Source organism: Pogona vitticeps, chromosome 2 (genome assembly GCF_051106095.1).
Source record: "Pogona vitticeps strain Pit_001003342236 chromosome 2, PviZW2.1, whole genome shotgun sequence".
NCBI classification, from domain to species: Eukaryota; Metazoa; Chordata; class Lepidosauria; order Squamata; family Agamidae; genus Pogona; species Pogona vitticeps.
Window position 1 is genome coordinate 180,259,219 of NC_135784.1, and position 12,906 is coordinate 180,272,124.

Consider the following 12,906-nt stretch of genomic DNA (forward strand, 5'->3'; position numbering starts at 1 on the left):
TGGTTTTAATAAGAGATAGGAGTCAAACTTCTCCTCTGGCTTGTCTTCTTTGCATCTACTTCCCAAACTCCAGGCTTGCTCTGTTATTGGGCTGGATGAGGCAGCCACCTTAGGCTGCAGAAGCTGTCCCAACCCAATTGGGACAGCTTGTGGAATTTTAGCTGTGATGGGGAAGGGATTTAATACTCCAGCTTAGAAGTTCTTTTTGCTTTTAAAATGGGGGTCCCCCATCATGCTCTGTAAAAGAGGGATCCATGTAGATCAGACAGAAAGCATTTATTCAAATAAGGATATGAATAGAAGGACAGCTTTCTTTTGACCCTTAAGAAGGCCAAGCCTTTGTGCATCTGTAGCAGCGCAGAGCCTTTGCATTCCGGCTAGCTCCTTGGGTTGCTGCTTAAGATAATGTGTGTGCTATTGAAGGCAGTGTGAGAGAAGGCACAATTTAATAAATGAGCTCCTTATCATTAGAAGTAAAGACCATCTTTAAGGTTGTTCTTTTTCATTCCTTGTTACAGTGATTCAAAATGAAAACCACTTCAAAAAACTAAACAAGCATGTCCTTAATTTTCAGCTTCACAGAATAAAAATGGCCTCAGCCAATTAATCAACCAGCTTTCTGTAATGAATCTATTAAGTAAACTAATTCCAGCATCCAGCCTTTTCAAGTATATTGCTAAGCAGTTGATTATAGGTTAGGATGGGTATCTGTGAAATAATGCTTTATCATGATGGGTTGTGGAATTTTCGTAAATGTGTATAAATTTAAAACTGAATTAATTAGGAGTCAGTGGATCCATGGAATATTAGAACTCCCTGCCTTACTGTGAATATTTCATTTTTCTGGGTGAAAATGCTTTCTAATTTAACAAAAGAAGTTGGGCTGAACATTGCTTTTACTTTTAGCGCCTCTAAAGCCCAGGCCTAGCTTTTTGTAGTTGGCTAGGGTCACCTCAAGGTGAGCAGAGGGCCTCACTTTTATATTTCACTGAAGAATTGTTCTATATGGCAATACATTGTGCTTCCCATATTCGGGCAAAACTGTAGTTTTCAGTGGGATTCCTCTGGATAGTAAACAGTTTTAAAAAGCATTTAAAGTCTTGGTGGTTTATGTTGTGTAGGTAATCAGTGAGAGTTGAGAGGATAAGGTATCTTTTGAAATGTTCACCTTGACCAGCCAAAGGTCTTAAATTGGGTCCCCCTGGCCCTCTCTTGTGGTTTCATTCTCTGTATTTACAACCATATTCTGTCTGTCTTGACTTCCACCACATTTGTTCCAGCCAGCGTTACTGTGTGTGCAATGCTGCGTTGGTGCGCCAGTTCCGGAACCCTGATACCATCTTCATCCTGGCCTTTGCCATCATCCTTCTGAACACCGACATGTATAGCCCCAGTGTCAAGCCAGAGAGAAAGATGAAACTTGATGACTTCATCAAGAATTTACGGGGTGAGCAAGAATCTGTTTGTTAAGCCTTTGGAGCCTGAAGGATCTTAACACCATTTTTCCAGTTGTTGACATCTACATCTCATGGGATCCGTTGCTGCTTACAAAATGTGCCACAGTTCTGTGAACGTTTAGAAAAAGTTTCAGTGTGACAAATGCATGATCCTGCTTACTATTTGCAGTCACCCAGCAGTTTAGTTCAAGTGTAAAAGTGTACAGTAGGACCACTGTATCTGTGGAGATTGATTCTGAGTGCCCCATATGGATGCCGAAAAATGTGGAAATAGGAAACGCTATATAGTACGTATAGCATGGTCCCTGGTTCTCTCCTAGTGGTCAATTTTGGTAAATATACCATTGAAATACATATAGCTACATATTTCTGGGGGACGATATTTAATATTTTCAGGCAGCAGATAAGTGAATCTGTGGATACTGATCCAGTGGATTGGGAGGGGGGTTCCTATTGTATTGTGCTTGGGCAAATGATACTAAAATATCAGAGAAAAAAGAGGTGACTGAGTAAGATTTGGGAGGGAGACTTCATTGCCCTCACCCAACTCACAACTAGCAAAACTGGAATAAAGAATGCACATTCAGGAAAAAGTGCATGCATTATCTCCAGTGTATAGTTGGCTGCCGCACAAACTGTGCCTGGCAACCAGATGTTAAAAGATTTTCCATACTTTGATTCAGTCATCAATCGAGATTGGGAACTGCAGCCAGGAAATTAGGGGAAGACTTGAGCCCAAGGAGGACAGCTATAAAGGGAACTAGAAAAGACCCTCAGGCATAAGGGCGTGTGTCACTGGAGACTAAGGCCAAGATCATCTATATGGTAATACTGTTTATTACTATGTACAGATGTGATCCTTGGACAGTTAAAAATGCTGACAGGAAAAAAATCAGTTCATTTGAACTTGAGTGCTGGAGGAGAATTTTATACATAATGTGGACTACCAGAATGACAAAGTGGATGCTAGATCAAATCAAGCTTGAGGATTTTAGAAGCAAAATAACTAAACTGATACTATTGTATCTTGCAAATACCCTGTTCCCCTGAAAATAAGACAGGGTCTTATGTTAATTTTTGCTCCAAAAAATGCATTAAAGCTTATTTTCAGGGGATGTTTTACTTTTTTCATGTACAACAATTATATTTATTCAAATACAGTCATGTCATCTTCTTCTGATTGCTGCACTATGGTGGAGGGCAGGGTTTCACTTAACTGGGGCTTATTTTTGAGGTAGGGCTTATATTACGAGCATTCTGTAAAATCATACTAGGGCTTATTTTATTCATTCATTCATTCATTCATTCATTCATTCATTCATTCATTCATTCATTCATTGCATTTATACCCCACCCATCTAGTCGATTGACTACTCTTTTCAGGTTAGTTCTTAGGTCTTATTTTCGGGGAAAAGAGGAAAACCAAACATGAGATGGGTTGAGTCAGGAAAGGAATTCCTTGACCTGAGTTTGTAAGACTTGAACTGGGTTGTTAAAGGTGGGACATTTTGGAGATCACTAATTCATAGGGTTTGCCATGAGTCAGAAGCAATGTGATGGCACATAACAGTAGCCCTTGGTGCTTTATAAAATAAAAGAATAGTTGACTCGGAATATCTGTGGATTTATGGAATCCAAATGCAGTCACCCCCCAGCTGCTTTCAGGGCAGCCCTAGATGAGCCATGATGCTAGTAGCCTCAGCACCCAGTCTTCAGTGGAGGGGGGGAAATGATATTAGTCTACCTTACAGGACTCTTGTAAGGAGTAGCTGAGAATAATCTATGGAAAGGAAGAAACAGCTCCAACTCCCATCATACTCACCCTTACCTGTGCTGACTGGGGCTCATGGGTTTGCAATCCAACAAGATCTTGTGTGGGGGGGGTTTCCTGCTAACTCAGCTGTGCTCTAAATCACTAAATGCATGCTAGGTATTTTTATCCTTGCTTTTAGACATAATGCGGCTTTGACTCCCAACTGTTCTCCTCCCCTCCCCTGCCCCCATTTCTTCACAGGGGTGGATAACGGCGAAGATATTCCCCGTGATCTACTGGTAGGGATTTACCAGCGGATTCAGAACCGGGAGCTACGCACTAATGATGACCATGTGTCTCAGGTCCAGGCTGTGGAGCGCATGATTGTGGGCAAAAAACCCGTGAGTGGGGGAAAGAACACCTGATGGGATGAGGGGTCATTTTACTCCTGGCCTCCCTTCTCCTTGGTTTCAACTCCCAAGCCTTGTTTCTTCCTCTCCATCCCTCTCAGGTCCTCTCCCTGCCTCACAGGCGCCTGGTTTGCTGCTGCCAGTTGTATGAAGTACCTGACCCCAATCGGCCCCAAAGGCTTGGGCTGCACCAGCGAGAAGTCTTCCTCTTCAATGACCTGTTAGTGGTGAGTGAAGAAGGGAGTGCAGATTTCTGGGTCCTTCGGTGAGGAGCTTGGCATCGGGAGGCAGCATTGCTTATTTTGAGGACATCCGGCTACTTTGTTACTTGTCGGTGTTTACTAAGCCAGGTGAAGCTGGATATCAGACATTGCGTGAGCATCGTCACCAAGTGAACATTTGCATCTTTGTTGGGAAAAGCTGTTACTCTCCTGCTGTGTCCTTTTACTTGCCTGCCTGTGTTTGCCTTTAGTGCTCCCTCTCTCTCTCTCTCTCGCACACACACACACATGCATATACAGTGTGCAATTGATGTTACACAGCCATTATCCTGGGACTGGGTTGTCTCTGGACTGGAGAGTTGATTGAGTCATTAAATGTAATGATATTTTTGAATAAGTCTATGATATCTTCTCTGTGCTGTAAAGCCAAGTGACTAAAAGTTTTAGAACCTGGATTCCTGAATTGTGTCAGAAACTCATTTGATGAGGAGTGAAATAATACCTTTTACTCAACCATTTCTGGGCCTGTTTTATAGAGAGGAGTTCCTGCCATGTGGCCGCATCCCGTTCTGCTGTGAAAACGTTCATAAGAAAAGATTGTGTGGGCAGGTCAAGTTACATAATAGCTTTCCATGAGGATTTTGCCTCTCCATTGATGAGGCCTGATGTGGGGGAAAGACGCCTTAAACTCACATGATCCCCATGGAAGCTGATCCCATGCCTCTTCAGTGGTGGTTCTTTTCATGTGAGAAGGAATACGATTTAACCTGTGGACTAGGCTGTTCTAGCAGGGAAAGGAAGCAGGGTCCCTCTGTTTCCGGGGCAGTATCCTCCTGGAGCACTTCACTTGCTCTTCGCTCTCCTCTTTGCTGACCCTGTTTCCGTTCTCCTCCTGCCTCCAATGGTGCAGGTGACAAAGATATTCCAGAAGAAGAAGATCCTGGTGACCTACAGTTTCCGCCAAAGCTTTCCTCTCGTGGAGATGCAGTTGCAGCTTTTCCAGAATTCCTGTGAGTGCCCCCCCAGTCGGGTTGCTGCCCCCTTCCTATACCCTAACTTCTGGGTTCAACCAGTGGGACAGGAGTAGGGAGCTTTGGGTCCCCCAGGTTTTGTGTAGGGTTTTTTTTTTTTAATCTGGAATCACAGCTCCTACAATACCATATTACTGGCTATGCTGATGATAGTGAAGAATTGAAGCTGGAATGGTTCTCCACCCCATGCTAGGATATACTGCCAGCTTCCTGGTTCAGTATATCCTCTTCCTCCTGTATTAAATAGTAGTGTGCTCTGACCTATGTGCCTTCAGGCTCTCCCAGGACTTTTGACCTTTCGTTGGCCCTCTTTCTGCTCCTTCCTTAGGCCAGCCATCTCGTGCCCATCAGGTCGGCCGGTTAGATCCATCCTGGGTCCTTTTCCTCAGCAATCCGCACACCCAGATTCCCCCCCCCCACCTACCCACCCACCCACCCCCAAACAAGCCTTTTTCCTAATTGGGAGGTGGACCTGCAGTCACAGCCAGCATCTGACTTACTTTGCCCCCACACAGATTACCAGTTTGGGATTAAGCTGCTTTCGGCAGTTCCTGGTGGGGAGAGGAAAGTCCTGATCATCTTCAATGCCCCCAGCCTGCAGGATCGGTTGCGCTTCACCAGCGACCTGCGGGAATCCATTGCCGAAGTCCAGGAGATGGAGAAGTACCGTGTGGAATGTAAGTGGTTCTAACCTTGCTGCTCAATGGAGATCTGAGGGAAGGGCATGTTGGCAAACTCAGAAACAAATTGAGGATCTTGGGGAGGCTTGCAGGCCTCTGAAGGTGGCCTGTGTGTCTACCCCAAGACTGGATTCTGCATATAGTCATGGTAGTCATGGCATAGCTTTTAGGCTCCTTCACCTGCAAGCAGGCCCAGGTCATCAGGGCTGAGGTGCACCCAGTTGATTGTCCCCACGTGTCTTGTTTCTGTGGGCATCTGCATCTGTTTGTTTTCTCTTGTCTCGACAGCGGAGCTGGAGAAGCAGAAAGGAGTGATGCGCCCCAATGCCTCCCCCTCCTCGGGGCCCAAGGACGCTGTGAATGGGACCCTGACTCGCAGTAGCCTGGAGGATGCCTACACCGTGGGAGAAGGGCTGAAGAGAAGCGCCCTCAGCAGCTCCCTCCGTGACCTCTCTGATGCTGGTGAGGGACTGGGGGTCAGGACTCTGGGGTCTTTACGTGGTCCCAGGTGGAGAGGGCCTGGGAGGCTCGGGGCTGGGAGGAAGATCAGGAGCGAAGCAGAGTTTCTTGGTTTATGCTAAAGAGAATGCAGAGAAATGTCGCCCACAGGAATGGAAGTTTGTGAAAGACGGTGGGACCCTGCTCCATGCTAGGCCTTGCCAGGCACGCTTGGCAGTTCCTAGTGTTCGAATGTATTCACATCGCTGGCCCCACCCTGTGCTGCCTGCATCTGGGAAAGGTTTGGGGGCAACCTCAGTTCCTTTTTTAGTCCTCCGGAATTTGGACAGTTTATAAAGTTGGGATAATGCGACAGAACTTGTTCTAGACTGTACCACTACTGGAGTTAACTTTTGGAAATCTCCCAAATAAAGTCTATGTGCAGAAAACAGAGAGAAATCCAGGCTAAATCTTCTCTCCCTGGCATGCTAGGTTTCTGTCTGCAAGGAGATTCTGCGTTTGGAGAGCATTTTTTAAAAAAAACCCAACCATCTGCTGCCACCTACAAACTGAGCAAGTCTTAAAAGGCCTTGCCATTTGATCTGATGTTTTAGTGAAAGCTATGAGGTTTTTAAAAATTGAGTTCTGACGAAGTTTTGCTGAGCTTCAGTTCCACTTTGGAAATGACCGTCTCTGGAAAGTAGTTAACTTGGCTTCACCACTGAATGGGAAGAAACCTGAATGTCTGGATCACGATTCCCAACATTTAATTCATTTTCTTTTTACAAATGTAACTGAAGAATATGGAACGCAAGGATTTTGAACAGCAAGAGTGGGGTCAGCAGAACAAAAGGGTGGAGTGGTGGGGAGCGAGAAAATATAGTTTGTTAGTGGGTAGACGTATTCTTCTCTCGCTCTCATTTTACAGGATCAGTTCTGATTGTGCCAGGGAGGAGGTGGGAGGAAACACAGCCGTGTTCAGAGCCACAGGAGGGGGTACAGATATTAAAGTGGGGGCAGGACATGTGCATACCCTGACCAGGATGATTTCATGGCAACAGATGATGAGGCTCTCCTGCATGTGGCTGATGCCCACACCTACCTCAAACTGAAGTTGGACAGGGCCGAGACGCACTCTCTGTTTTTCCTCTGTCTGCTGCTAACTCTGCCTCTGCTCTGTTGCTCTGCTTTATGGGCTTAAGAACAGTCCCCATTCTCCCCATGCCTTCAAAGGCGCAGGAGTACTGGCTAAAAGGGAAGGGGAGGGTGGCGTTCAGGTTTCGCTAACCCCTGCTCTGTTGCAGGCAAGCGGGGCCGCCGTAACAGCGTGGGATCCTTGGACAGCACCATTGAAGTAAGTGGGTCAGAATAAAGGGAGCCAGACTTGGGGGATGGGAGGGAAAGAGGGGGACATGGATGGGGCTCCCCCATCCCTCCCCGTGCGCTCCGCCTTTGCAGCCTCTCTGTTCTTCTCTCTCTTTTTTATTTTCTGTTGTGTCTTCTTCCACTTCTGTTCCCACCCCACGGCAGAGGGAGGCACGGAGGTTCATAGGACATGGGAGTCGTTTCTTGGCTCTGGGAAGGCTGGCCCACAACTTGCTGGCATACACGGCCTCTCCTTGTTAAGGCCAGCCTTCCCTTAGACAAGCAGAAGCCATGATCTTCTCTGAGCCAGGCGAAGGGAAGTCCAGACCTCGTAGACATAGGTGATTACAGGAGCCAAATATCTAACCCCCCGCCCCTCTCTCTCTCTCTCTCTCTCTCTGTCATTCCCCCTCTTTCTTGCCTCAACCGCATTCTCTCTCTCTCTTTTTCTCTCTCTTCCCCTTCTGCTCCCTCTGTGTCGCTTCAGGGGTCTATTATTAGCAGCCCGCGTCCTCACCAGAGAGTGCCGCCGCCACCTCCCCCTGAGGAGTACAAGCCTCAGCCGCGCCCCCCTTCTAACTCGTCGTCTTTCCTGGGCTCCCTTTTTGGCAGCAAGCGCGGGAAGGGCCCCTTCCAGATGCCCCCCAGCCAAGCTTCGGCTTCCTCCTCCTCTGCGTCTTCCTCCCACCACCACCTGCCCCCTCACCACCCTCACCACAGCCACCCGTCCCTTCCCGACGGCGGCCAGTCCAAACTGCAGGCGTTGCACGCCCAGTACTGCCACGGCCCCTCCGCCCAGCCCCCGCCCCCCTACCCACAGCAGCCCCCTCCGCCCCAGCAGCCGGCACCCCCGCCCCCACCCCTCGCCCTGCCGTCCAACCCTCTGCCCCCTCAGGTCCAGCGCTACCATCACTCCCAGCAGCCCCCGCTCTCCGCTCCTCCTCAGAAGCAGGCCGTGCCGGCCTTCCCCACCCCTCAGCCCCACCACCACTACACCCTGGGCCGGCCCAGCCAGCAGAAACGGGCCCATCAGCTGGCGGCCGCCTCGCAGCACCCTCCCTTTCTCCACGGGCGCCAGCCCACGTCCCCCCTGCCCCTCTACAGCCCCGCCCCTCAGCATGCCCTGGCACAAACGTACCCTCAGCAGTTGCATCAGTCGGGCGGTGGTGGGCCGCACACGCTGCATAGGCAGCAGCCCCCAAAGCACTTTATATTCAGCCATCATCCTGCACAGATCCTACAGCGCCCTCCTCCACCACCTGGCGTGGGGCCGTACCCTGGGCATCATGGGCACCCTCCTCCACAGCACCATGGCCAGCCTTCAATGCCTCCTCCTCATTCCCCCATCCCCCCACACCCCTCCTACCCGCCTCTCCCGCCTCCGTCGCCCCACACGCCCCTAAGCCCCCATTCTCCCGCTGCCCCCACCTCCCCACTGCCCCAGCACATCCCTATGCATCAGGAGGGGCGTCAAGCCATGCCCTCTCAAGGGCCCCCGAATCCCAAACAGAAACCGGTCAACAGAATCAGCACCGTCGTGTGAGGAACCCCACCACGGACACTCCAGGGTGGGTGGGTAGATATAAATATATAAATAACAGCGCCTGGGGCCTCCCCCAGCTTGGCTGAGGTGGCGGGGAAGGGCTGGAGGGAGGTCAGGAGGGTGTCTAGACTTGATGGCCATTCCCCCTCCCTCCTCCCCCACTCCACACCCCACCCCACCCCCTCTTCTTCCTAGGACGAGAACTGAGAGAGGAGGGCCTCTTTGGGAGCCAGGCCTCGGAGAGGAAGAAATCTGGACCTGCCGACACCGTTTGTGGCCTGAGGGTGGTGGCAACAGCTCCAGAGTTGGGTCTTTGCTGCTTAGGGGGGCTCCGCCTCTTCTCTCTTCCCCACAGGCCACCGGCCTTCCCCTCCCACCGCTCCCCGTTTGGTTAGAGAACGGGGTGCCGGTGGACTGGGCGGTGACTTCGCAGAGACGCACGTGGCTCGGAGTGGGAGGCGCAAGGGCAACGGTATTCTCCGTGTGCTGGCTTTTTTAAGGGCATCCTCACTCGGGCAGAACGTCCTGCCAACCTGACTCTTAACTATGGTGCAGAAGGAGACCTTCTGGTCCTGTTTGGCAGCCCTTGTGCCCCCCCCTTGCTTCAGACCAAGAGCATGGCCTGTGGCAGAATCCCCCTTTTTGAGGAGGAGTTGTTTCCCACCAGAGGGGTTGGTGGAGCAGCCCTAACATGAGGCTGCTCCTTATAAAGGCTGCCTCTCCCTTCTAAGAGAAAACTGGATTTCAGGGAGAAGGATCCTCACTGGCCTCCCTGTCATGCTAGCCACGTCTGCTGTTTGTGCGGAGCAAGGCCTGGTGCAGCTGTCGTGGGCCGCTGGTGCAGGGCGGCCGTTCAGACTCTTCCAGTCTACGTAGCAGGGAGCTGTTCCTCAGAGCTGCCCAAACAGTGAGGGAAAGGGAAAGGAGAACCGAAGGAGAGAGGCTCTTGCTTTTTTATATAGTTTTATACAAGACAGCTTTTAAAATATTTGATCCTCCCCCTCCATTTTTTAAAATCGCAGCTTCCGCTGATTAATTTTTTAAAAAGTAAGAAACAGCCAAGGTGAATGAATGTTGAGAGCAGGATCAGTGCTTGGTGGCTTCTTAGGCCTGAGAATGGCACCAATTCCATACTTGGGATTTGAGGCTAGGAGAGAGAAAGGCCAGCTAGCCTCTGACCTTGGGAGTTCTGGTGCCAGACTTCTTTCTGCTCTTCAGCTGGCTGAAGAGTTCGGTGCTGCTCCAGAGAAAACTGTTTGTGTACCCTTTGCCAGAGTCTGGCGATTCTGCCATAAGGAAGAGTAGGGCTGGGGGGGGGGGAGGTGGAGCAGGTGGCAGGCAGCCTCTCTCTCACTCTACATTACAAGTGTAAGCCTCCCCCTGTCCTGTAGCTGCCCAGATGTTCAGAGGCAATGGGTCAGAACCCGTTTAGTCCACAAAGTTCCCACTGTAAGATGGCCAAGGTCTAGCCTTTGCTTCAGTCTCTGGAGTCTAATGGAGTTTGGGGGGGGGGACAGTCTCTAGAGCAGTGGTCCCCAACCTCCAGATGTTCTTAGACTACAACTCCCAGAAGCCTTCGCCACCACCTCTGCTGGCCAGGATTTCTGGGAGTTGAAGTCCAAGAACATCTGGAGGCCCAAGGTTGGGGACCACTGCTCTGGACTCCACCGCCTTGCCTTTTTTTCTCAGAGGACAGGTGCTGTCAGAGCTCCCTTGTGCCTTCTAGTGGCCGTTTTGGGAAGACGGAGGCCCCAGGGATAGTCTGCCGCTCCATTAAAACATAGAATTGCTGCCTACTCCTCCTAAAAAGGCACTTTGAGTCCGAAATCTTTTTACTTTTTAACAGGGTTGGGGGTGCTGGAAGCTAAAGGGTGCTGAGTACCCTTGCTTGGGCCCCTGAGGCTGCATGCAGTCTGTGGGCCATGCATTGTTAGCCTCTGTTCTAAGGGCCACATGAAGTGCTGAGGTTGAGAGAATGTTCTGGTTTTGCCAAGTAACATCTAGTTGTGGTGTTTGTGCAGGTCAGAGAGGGATGTGTGCTCTTTGCCTGGTTGTTGCTGTTTGCAGCTACATAGCCCGCCCTAAGAATGGAGATGATGATGATGATGGTTGAAGTGGGGCATCTGCAGGCAGATGCATGGACTGCATCCAGTGTGTTTCCTTGTCCTGTTCCTGCAACCAGGGAGGGCCTGCAGGGTCTTTTCTGTTGGAAGGGCAGTTTCTCTTCTAGCCAGGTAGGGTCTTCCTCTTCTCTGCCCCAAAGATCTCCGGCCACTTTCCATGTTGTTCAGGCAGGGGATAGAGGCACTGGCCGTGCTCAGGGGTGGAACGAAGAACCTGCAGTGTTCCTGGCCCAGAGGAGGAAGAGGAGGTCCTTCTTTTTAATTTGCACATTGTTTCTTCTGTTTACATTTTTAAAAAGGAGGAAGATTGGGTGGGTGGGTGGGTGTTGAATTTCAGTACAGAAGACAGCAAGTGAAAAACACTTTGGGGAAATCTGGGATGCTGGGGGTTAGGTAGGAGGAAACCCCTCTCAGTTCTTAGTCATAAAGGGCTATTCTTTCTACTGTCCCCTCCCCACCCACTGTGGGGTTTGCACTGAATAAATTTTTAAGGGGGGGAGTCATAAGCATATATCCCTGGCCTTGTATGAGCCCACACCTCATTGATTCGAGGGTGGGGGAAAACAGGAGTGGACGGTGGGATGCAATTATCTCTTTTCACCCAACTTGTTCTTTCATCCTATCAGTGTGTCTCTACCTGGCAATGGGGGGGCATAGGAGGGTGCAAGCTCCCCTCCCTCCTCCCCACAGGTTCCTTGGGAGCTTAGATGCACTTTAATCCCAGCTTCCTTTATTCCTGGAAAAAGATGGGATCCACGTTTCTCCTGTCCAGACTAAACCTTGGGGGGACCAACCCTTTTCCACTGGCCCCTTCTTCCCTAACCATGTTGCCTTGGCCAACCAGCCATCTACCCACCTCTTATGCAGGAGGGTTAGCGACAGGGCTGTTAGGTTTTGTCACTTTGGCTTTGGACAGAGAGAGATAGAGGTTGTTTTTAAGTCTACCACATTGCATTTTAAAAAAACATAAATAATAATAAATGGAGGATACCTGAGTCCATAGTGCCTGCTCATGTACTGTATTTTGGATGGGAGAGATTATTTGAATGCTTGATCTATATGTCAGCTCCAAAACTTCTGAGAACAGAGGCAAACTGTTTGTCATTGGTCAGAATTGTAGGCCACATCAAGATGTGAAGACACATCTTGAAATGCAGGAAGTGGCCACCTCTGAGATTGGATCTTCTTGTGTAATTTTGCATTGGTGGCTTTGGGGGGGCAGAGTGAAATGACCCAGCTAGGCCTCAGAGGGGGCACAAGTTGGAGCTGCATGGAGACTTGGATTTATTAATTCAGGTTTCCCTACTCAACACACTTGGAGGTGATAGATTGCAGCTCCCATCATTGCTGTGCTGCCGTGCTGATGGAGAATGATCAGAGCTGGAACTCAGTATCTCTGGAGGGCAGCAAAGTCAGGAAGGCTGATCTCATCCGTTTCTTGGTGCACGTGCGGAGGTTCCCTCAGGTCATGCCAGTGGATCACATTACCCTCCTCTGAGGACAACAGGTTGAATGAGAGGCTGGATATTTGGCCCCTCAGGTAATTTGGGAAAGGGGGCAGGGAGGAGTCCTAGAGAACCAGTTTTGATGGAGGGCCTTAGAGGGACTCTTGAATTCATTGATTCATCAGCCCAGATTTGAAGCTCCATACCTCATTTTCTTTACCTTCTGCTGAGTGCATCCATAGCCTCAAAAGGAACCTAGGAGTCCTGGCTGTAGCTGCAAGCAGGTGGTGGTTTTGGCCTGGAGGTAGCAGCTCCCTCTTCCACCCTGCAAAGTCCTGGGCTTCTTTCTCTCTCTCTCTCTCCCTGGCCCTTCCTTCACAGCCTGTGTCAGGTCTTCCCACCCTGCACCCTAACCGCCCCCCCCCCCAGCATGCACTTTG

At 49.9% G+C, this 12,906-nt stretch overlaps 1 protein-coding gene across 6 annotated transcripts in view; it reads left to right on the forward strand.

Moving 5' to 3' along the window:
* Positions 1–9,519, forward strand: part of IQSEC2 (IQ motif and Sec7 domain ArfGEF 2) — a 183,937-nt gene extending 174,418 nt beyond the window's left edge. For 4 of the 6 annotated variants that reach the window (XM_072991477.2, XM_072991478.2, XM_072991480.2 and 1 more), the window contains 8 exons: positions 1,281–1,447; positions 3,472–3,611; positions 3,722–3,847; positions 4,752–4,851; positions 5,388–5,549; positions 5,841–6,014; positions 7,295–7,344; positions 7,843–9,519. In XM_072991477.2, coding sequence (XP_072847578.2) covers positions 1,281–1,447; positions 3,472–3,611; positions 3,722–3,847; positions 4,752–4,851; positions 5,388–5,549; positions 5,841–6,014; positions 7,295–7,344; positions 7,843–8,898 — 1,975 coding nt within the window. In that variant the 3' untranslated portion in view covers positions 8,899–9,519. Of the gene's footprint in view, positions 1–1,280; positions 1,448–3,471; positions 3,612–3,721; positions 3,848–4,751; positions 4,852–5,387; positions 5,550–5,840; positions 6,015–7,294; positions 7,345–7,520 lie in introns of all 6 variants that reach the window. The other 2 variants (XM_072991481.2, XM_072991483.2) reach the window with 2 other exon arrangements.
* Positions 9,520–12,906: the final 3,387 nt, after the last annotated feature.